This window comes from Candoia aspera, chromosome 1 (assembly GCF_035149785.1).
Source record: "Candoia aspera isolate rCanAsp1 chromosome 1, rCanAsp1.hap2, whole genome shotgun sequence".
NCBI classification, from domain to species: Eukaryota; Metazoa; Chordata; class Lepidosauria; order Squamata; family Boidae; genus Candoia; species Candoia aspera.
The window spans coordinates 176783635-176792708 of NC_086153.1; the positions used below are offsets into that span (position 1 = coordinate 176783635).

General features: G+C 43.4%; 1 protein-coding gene across 1 annotated transcript in view; it reads left to right on the forward strand.

Moving 5' to 3' along the window:
* LOC134507371 (cation channel sperm-associated targeting subunit tau-like) overlaps window positions 1-6219 on the forward strand; it is a 30380-nt gene extending 24161 nt beyond the window's left edge. Inside the window, exons 7-8 of the mRNA XM_063317986.1 lie at window positions 4497-4565; window positions 5969-6219. Of these exons, the coding sequence (XP_063174056.1) occupies window positions 4497-4565; window positions 5969-6160 (261 nt within the window). The 3' untranslated portion in view covers window positions 6161-6219. The remainder of the gene's footprint in view (window positions 1-4496; window positions 4566-5968) is intronic.
* The last annotated feature ends 2855 nt before the right edge of the window (window positions 6220-9074 follow it).

Below are 9074 nucleotides of genomic sequence, written 5' to 3' on the forward strand. Positions count from 1 at the left end.
GAGTCCTGAGGTTGCCTGGACAACGCATCAGCCAAGAAATTCCTTTTCCCCGGAATAAATTTCAACTGAAAATTGAAGCGGTTGAAAAATTGAGCCCACCGAACTTGTTTGGGGCTCAGTTTTCGAGGGGTACTAAGAGCCTCTAAATTTTTGTGATCAGTCCATACTTCAAAGGGATGATTAGCCCCCTCCAACAGATGCCGCCAGGCTTCTAATGCGGCTTTTACTGCAAATGCCTCCTTTTCCCATACATGCCAACGTCTCTCAGTCTCAGAGAACTTGCGGGACAAGTAGGCACATGGCTTGAGGCACCCTGTCCCGTCTTGCTGCATCAACAATGCCCCAATGGAATAATCGGATGCATCCGCCTGCACCACAAAAGGTTTTGAGGGATCAGGATGTTGTAAAATGGGCTCTTTGACAAAAGCTGCTTTTAGCCGCTCGAACGCCGTTTGACAAGCAGGCGTCCAGCGCAACAGCGCCCCTGGATTCTTGACTCTACGAGTATCTCCCACACCCTTGGTTCGAAGCAGTTCGGTGAGTGGCAAGGCAATTTCAGCGAACCCCCTTATGAACAATCTGTAGTAGTTGCTGAACCCCAGGAAACTTTGCAGTTGCCTGCGGGTGCGGGGGCTTTCCCAGTCCATGATAGCCTGCACCTTGGCAGGGTCCATTTCGATGCCTTTATCTGAAATTCTATATCCCAAGTAGTCAATTTGGGTCTGGTGAAATGCACATTTAGACAGTTTGGCATACAATTCTGCTGATCTGAGTTTACTCAGTACCCTTTTAACCAGAGCCACATGCTCTTCCATGGTTTCAGTATAAATCAGTACATCATCCAAATACACCAATACCCCTTTAAACAGATGTTCATGCAGTACTTCATTGATCAATTGCATAAATACCCCAGGGGCCCCAGCCAACCCAAAAGGTAACACTTTATATTGGAAGGCTCCCAACGGGCAATTGAATGCGGTTTTCCACTCATCCCCCTCCTTGATTCGTACACGATAGTATGCTTCTCTTAAATCAAGTTTAGAGAAGATCTTTCCCTTAGCCAGATGTGACAACATGTCTTTGATCAATGGCAAGGAATATTTGTCGGAAATTGAGACGGCATTTAATCCGCGGAAATCGGTACAAAGTCTCAATGTCCCATCCTTTTTTGGGCGAAATAGAACTGGCGCCCCCACCGGTGAATTCGCCGGCTCGATGAATCCGCGCGCCAAATTTTTGTCCACAAAGTCTCTCAACAAAGTCAACTCCTTTTGTGTCATGGAATAAATCTTTGGCTTGGGCAATTGTGTGTTGGGGAGCAGCTCGATGGCACAGTCCGTCTTTCTATGGGGAGGCAACTGGTCGGTTTCCTTTTCGCCGAACACATCAGCAAAAGTCCTGTAATCCGCCGGCAAGCCTTCCAAAGGAGGGGCCGGGCAATGCGGAGTCGCAGCTGCCGCAACCCCCACCATCTCCTCTGGGGCACCCTTCCCCTCAGTCGCCTGGTAGAACCCATCCCTAAACGTGATAGTCCAATAAACCCAGTTGATTTGGGGGTTTTGCTGCACCAACCAGGGCACCCCCAACACCACCAAGGGACCACCTACTGGAGCCACGACGAAGGACAAATCTTCCCGATGGCTGCCCAGCTGCAAAGCTACCCGCCCTGTGAACTGGGTGACCGGTTTGCCCCCTGCCATGGACCCATCCAGCTGTGTAAAGGCGATGGGTCGTTGTAAAGGGAAAGTAGGTAGCTCCAAAGCCGCTACCACATCGGTGTGCATTAGACACCGGGAACACCCCGAATCAATCATGGCCCATACTTCTACAGTCTTGGTTTGGGAGCCCAACTTCAATTTCACCGTGAGAATGCGGTAACTACCACTCACCGATGAAGGCTCGCGCCCTTCTTCCACCACCTGCCCTGCGGTGCCCTTTAAAGCAGGTGGCCGGCGTTTCCCGCCGGCTGCAGGATTTCGGGCTCACCCTCCTCCTCGTAGAACATCGCATCGTCTCCCTCGGTTTCAGCCACCGCGGCTTTCTGCTTCCTCGGCAAGGCAGGGGACTTCGCCGGCAGTTTTCCAAGCCGTTCCTCTCCCTTTGCCTTCGGGCACGCCGCCACTCGATGCCCCTCTTTACCACATCTCAGACACAGGCCTTTCGCATACCGCTTCTCTCGCTCTTCGTCCCAGGGTCGTTGTCCTGGTTTTCCCCCGGTGCTCAATGGGCGGCTGGGTTTCACCTCCCGCCCCGATTTGGCGGTCTTTCGATGGGCGAAGATCTCGTGGGCATGTTCAGCCCTCCCCGCCAACAGGATCCATTCGTACAGCGTATATGGGTCGTCCCTCCCCAAGGACCAGCGCAGCACCTCTGTATTCAGGCCATCCTTGAATAGCTCGATAATGGTAGCTTGGGACCAGTCATCCACCTTCCCAGCCAGCGCTTTAAACTCCAAAGCATAATCCGCCACGGATCTGAACCCCTGCTTAAGTTCCTTCAGGGCTCGCTTTGCCCTCTCTTTCGCCAATGGATCCTCGAAGTGTTGTTTCAATGCCCAGAGGAACTCATCGAATTTTTCCAGTTCAGGCGCTTCCGACTGGCACATCTGGACATACCAGTCTGCCGCCTTCCCCTTCAGTTTGGTGGCAATGGTAATGATCTTTGCCTTTTCCGATTGGAAAAGCGACCCCCATTCCTCCATGTAGGCTTTAGCATTCGTCAAGAAAAATGAGAGTTTGGTCGGGTCCCCATCAAACTTGACCGGGAAGTCTCTCATCCCGCCTCCCGCCGGGCTGCGCCCTGCCGCCGGTGCTGCAGGGGTTTGTGCTTCCCTGGCTCGCGGCGGCGCGGGGGCCCGGGGCGGTCGCCCTGGGGATGCCGCGACTTCCATCTGGACCGACTGGTCCCCTTCGCGTCTCCGCACTGGCCGTCGCTGCTCCGGGGACTGCACATGGGACGAAGGGGTTGAATACCGTTGGCTTGACTCTTCCCGGACCTCCCGCAACGAGGTCACATCTAAGCTCAGCTGTTTCAGGATAGCTTCTAACGAGTCCATTTTTGACTCCAGCACTCGGATCCGATCCGGGGTGGGAGAGCCCTCCGTTGGCTGCACCTGCACCACGTTGGGGGATAATGGGTATCTCTGCCTCCAAGATGGGCCCCCCGCCACCGTGGCATCCCCTTGGGTCTCATCCCAGGTGACCAGCTCGCCCGGAGAATTTACGGTAGTCTCCGGGGCGGTTTTCAGACCCTCGGCTTCACCCTCCGACTCGGAGCTCGCCTCTTCTAGGATGGCAGACAGCTCCCCTCCCTGGGACGTTCGGTCAGGCCGCCTCACGGTCGAGTCCGGTTCCCCTTCTTCCATCCTCACGATGTCGGGTTCGGTCATCGCTGGCGCTCTCCCTCACAGGGTTAGACAACTTGTCTTTTCCTGGACAGGGGCCAGCGGAGTTAGGATCTTAGATTCTCAGCTTTATGTAATGGTTGCCCTAGCCCAATATACTCAGACTCACAAGAGGCTTCTTTATGAATTCTGATTTATTAAAGAACTACAGGCAAATACAGAGAAAGCTGAGAATGAGCAAAAGCGCGCCAAATACAAACTTAAACCCTTGGTGCAAACGTATCCCGCCTCCCTCGTAACAGCCCCGCCCGGCACAGGTGCTAGCAATCGTCAGAGTTGCTAGCCTGGGAAAGTAACCTTGAGCGCAGTAGATAATGTAAATACATTCCAAAGCAAAGCCAAAAGATAACTACTCCCATCCTCCCTAGAAAGATGAAACACGCATCCAGCTAATGACATGCGGAACGTTACGATGTATCAAAGACATTGAAACGGCGAACATGACAACCAGCACCGTCGGCCGCTAGCCGTCCTTTCAGCTTTGAGCTAGCTGCGTCATCGCATCTGGGGCTAGTTGAACTCATCCTCTGTTCCTCCCCAGTAGCATTTTGACCATCTTCCGACCTGGGGGTCTCATCTTCCGATGGTATACCGACATATCTCTGGTTGTACTGATCCATTTAGTTTTCATGGCAAGAATACTGGGGTGGGTTGCCATTACCTTCCCCAGGGATTTCACTTAGTCTGTCATGACCTTCCCGCCTTGGGTGGCCCTTCATGGTTTAGCTCATGGCATCATTGAGGTGCTCAAGCTCCAGCACCACGACAAGGTAACGATCCTTTTCTGAAGGTTGTTTAGGTAGTCTTATTTATATATACAATATACACACACACACACACATCTGTGGGAAAAAAGAAAAAAAATTGCATCTCATACTTGTAATGATTTCAGTTAACCGTTTAGTCATGCCGGCCACATGACCACGGAAGGGTCTACGGACAAACACCGGCTCTTCGGCTTTGAGACGGAGATGAGCACCGCCCCCTAGAGTTGGACACGACTGGACTTAATGTCAAGGGAAACCTTTACCTTTACCTTTACCTTTACATAGTATACATTGTAAACTAAAAGTTGGATGTTTATACTTTTCAGATTTTCTGCACAGTGGAGGTTCAATTTATGTTCTGCTATGGATGTCTTGGATATGGATATTCACATCAGGTTACTATCTCCTTGTTAAAATAGGTTATTTGAATTTGAATCAGATGTTGAAGGAAGAGATGATTCATACTCATCATGTAACAAATTGTTAAAGGAAGATGAATGGGCCAGATGAATTATGGAATATGAAGTTTAAGGCAGGGCTTTAACCTTACACTAAATCTGTGTCACCTACTATCATCCTTCTATTTCCCATTCAGATCTCTTATATAATAGAAGAGCCAACTCAAAGCAGGAAATAATTAAAGCAGTTTTTCCTACTAACTAAGCTTCAGCTGTGGGCTTTGGCCAATGATAAGGCATACAGGCATAAACAAATAGTACAAATTACAATTGATTAAAGTTGCACTGATTAGTTGTAAAATCTATGTGTCCTCAGCTCTCTGCAGCATAGTACTTAGTTTCTGCTGCTATGATAGGCAAAGACAGAAGAAATAAAGGGAGCCAGCACTGAGACAAGTCCTCCAGTCACGATATCCAGACCAGATAAAACGAGCCTCTTCCAAGATGTGAATCTGGTTTTGTATCCTCTTGAATAATACTACAATTTCCTCCCAGAACATTGTAAAATCTAAAACAATTTTGCAAGAAAAGCAGAAAAGGACAAAATACTCTCTCTCCTTTCTCCCTCTCCCCCCAAAATATTCAGGGAGGGGACATCTGAAAACCACAGGTATCAATGGTAATTATTTACCTGTCAGGTGCAAGAAGGAATAAAAACAGGTCCAAATATGTATGATAAAGGACGAAAAGGATCTGGCACACTGATAGGACAAGGAAGAAAAGTGAAAATAACATGAAGTGGCTTAGCAAAGCCAAAAATCAAGCCCTGAACTAAAAAAAAGCAAAGCCAAAAATCAAGCCCTGAACTAAAAAAAAAAAAAACAAAGCCAAAAATCAAGCCCTGATCTGAGGAAATTTTATAATGGATTGTCCAAATCAAGTCATATGGGGATCTCCAAAGACAGAGTCCATGATGGTTCTATAAGTTTATAAGTCAAATCAGTAGAAGAGGCAGCTAAGTAATACCGTGACTGTTTCAGTTGCCTTGGGCTACAATTCATATCTCCAACTGGGCAATGGATATTATAGGTCTGGAAACTTTTAGTAGAAGTAACCAGGTCATACCTAAACAACTCCAGATTGGAAATAGAAATAAAATTACAGATAGTCTTTGGAGTAAGAAAAAACTAATACAAAACAATTGTCTTACCAAATCTCAGTTTGCTCTTCCATGAATGCTGTGGGTAAAAGAGATTAACAAGAGTGTGGCACATAATCTCTAAAACTTCAGGCTATACTGTATATGCTATTATTTTTTATGCTGTTTATTTTAGAAAATTTATATTAATGAACCAAAATTATATTGTTATTTATTTTAATATATGGTGGCTTTTTTGCAGCTGAAACTGCCAGGGACAGATCCTGCCCATGCTGTGGCATATTCCATGTTTCTACGGGTTCCACCACCAGAAGACAGAAAAGATTATACAAGGCACTTATTCCTGACATTAGATGTTAGATTTGTTCTAATTAACTTAACTAATAGCATACATACAGTTTGTCATGTGATTTTAGAATTAAATCATTTTTAAAAGAATTAGAACTGTAGAGGTTAAGATGAAAACATTCATCTGAAAACATGAATTACCTCTCATCTACCAGTGACTCTCGCCTAGGAAATAAAATTCTCATAGTAATATATTCTCTGTTTTTTCCCATCATTGGGAAAAGATATATGAAGAATTGGGAGAGAATGGTTTTTGACCCTCACTTCAGTATTAGATAGCCTGGTGTTAACATTCTCTAGGTCTTGTAGAATTCAAACTCTTTTTTAAAAAATTACCAGAAATTGGCATTAAAACAGGATTTGCTGCTATCTTTTCTCAGAATTATTTAGGTCAGGGATACTCACACTTTGCATTCAGTAACCCTCTTAAATGGTAAATGAATGATGAAATGATAAATGAAGAATAAATGAATAAAACTGATTTAATTGGAGTAAATTGGGCAAAAGAAATGCATATTTCACTTAGGTTTAATAATTACATTGTAATCTATATTTCAGTTAAAACAATGATAGAACGTTACAACACACAATTCACTTTCAAACCATATTGTCAATTAGGAAGGATGAGTTTGCTTACTTTTGCAAAATTCCTAAAAACTGGGTTATACTTTTGAGGCAGCCATTCTCATTTCACATTCCACCTTTATTTTTTTATCAATTTCTTTGCAAACAGAGCAGTATGCTCATGGCCTTCTTAATGAATTCTTTGTACTCACTTTACCCAGTGATCCAAAATTCAGGGAGAGATGTTGTTGGTAATTTTTATTTTTAAAGAAGTGCCAAAAGAGACATCACAGTGAATTGCTCCTCTTCAGTGGTAAAGTCCTCAGACTGCTACACACCATGCCAGCAGATGTTGGAGGTCCATGAATATTGTGCATCATGATGATCTGATAATAGTTTGTCACCTGATCAATAGGTTACTGTGTATTCTGTAATTATATTCAGGTTAGAATTTTGTCCATTTCAATTTCATTAAAAACTATTAATTTTTTTAGCAAGTTCCCCCTCCCCAGTTGCTCACAATCTCCTGAGAGATGTCAACTCATAGCTTGAGAACCCATGATTTAGGCACCTAGGTTCTAGCTTTTATTAAAGAATATATCAAAGATATTACTAAGATACTACAAAACTTGTTTACCTACTTTACAGAAAGGCTTTTCTCCCAATTGGACTGTGGGTATATACACCCATACTTTGGGGACAAATCGTAATATTTTTGTGGATGCATAACTAGTGATATCAAAAATTGTCTAATGTAAATTTCAGTTATATGTTAGAACACACATAAACAAACATTTCCCCAAATTGGAAAAATATAGACCTAATTTATGGCAGTATAAGTTCTTCCCTAAAATCTGTTTTTATTTAAGTTATTAAATAGTCAGCAGTGCACGATCGAAATTCAGAACTGTGATTTGCTTAACAACCACTGTAAAAATGGTCATAAAATTGGGTCCAGTCACATGGTGACTCGATTTACGACTGCAATGACTTACAATGGAAATTCCTGTCCCAATTGTGGTCATAAGTTGAGGACTACCTGTAAGGCATCTCATGCATGTATATAAGTGCAAAGTATTTTACACAAAAGAATTCAAAAAAGGATGACAATATTTCATTATAATTGTCCATACATATCTATGTCTGTAAGCAAGCTGCAAATAACATCAAATCTTCAGTCTATTGAGTAATTGGGTCTATAAATTTATCTTTCCAATATTGAAGATAGCGGAATTTGTGCAATCTTTTTGCATTTGTCAGAATGATTAAATCAGCCTTGCACTGCAAGCTCTGCCCCTTTTAGGTGAATGAATGTAGAAGAGGGCCAGAGCTTGATTTACGAAACGTTGGGGCTGCTTTTGTCAGTTTGACCCTCCTTGTACTCTGAAGATGCCATTGGTTGAAGAACAAAGTGATGACGGGTACAAAGAATCCATTTCTGTTGTCCAGACTTCAATTTCCATGTAGTAGCTATGTAATTCAAAAGAACGTGGGCATCTCAAAATATTAAAACCTGCCTCAGAATCAGATTAACATACTGTATGTAATTATATCTTCCCAGAAGATAATGATTTTAGAATGTAGCATTCACATGATTCTCATATGCCCTCTCATATTTAACAAATCAGGTGCTTCAACTATTTCTTAATACCTATGCTACAAAAATACCAGTCCATCTCTGATTCCATGTAAATAAGTTGTAAATATCCAACCAGTTACAGAAAACCACAAACATTTATTAAAATGTAGGTATTTAAATAAGTTGCTACTGTTTAAAGAATGTATTATGGATAGAGATTACCCCTGAATTCTGTTTGGACATATCTATATGAACATCTGATTTATTTCTTAAATATCTAATTTAATGGTAGCCTGTATGGAAATTGGATCTCCTAAAGTGGATTAAGTCAAAGGCTTTTACCAGTAAGTTTTCTGTTCTTCAAGGTGAATTTACTTGTTTATATTTCCAGCTTACACTCTTCTCTTTAATTAATGGTTCTTTGCGGTTTCTGTGCAGTCTCATGTATGAGTTCTCAGTGTATGCAGAACTCTTTTTAGGAACCTTAAGTCAGGCTAGTTGGGTTCAAAATTATGGGATTATGATTTCATGGTCACAGTGGCTGGAGAATTCTGAGAATAGTAGGTTTCACATATTGAGAAGATACCAGATTGCTGATGGCTGAGCTAGAATTTTGGTGGGAACTCTGTCTTCCCTATTGACACTGATACTCAAGGGGAATGCTGTCTGTCTGCTTGCTCAGATTCACTTTGTAAAGTAGTAAACAGCAGGGAGAATGCATCACATGGCTAGTTTGAGATGTGAAATTTCACAACAGAATTCCATTTATTTCCAATTAAAACTCATCTGGAAATGAACAGTAGGAGAGCAAATTTGAATGTGTGGACTACTTAACACGAAAAATTTTTGAGAGTAA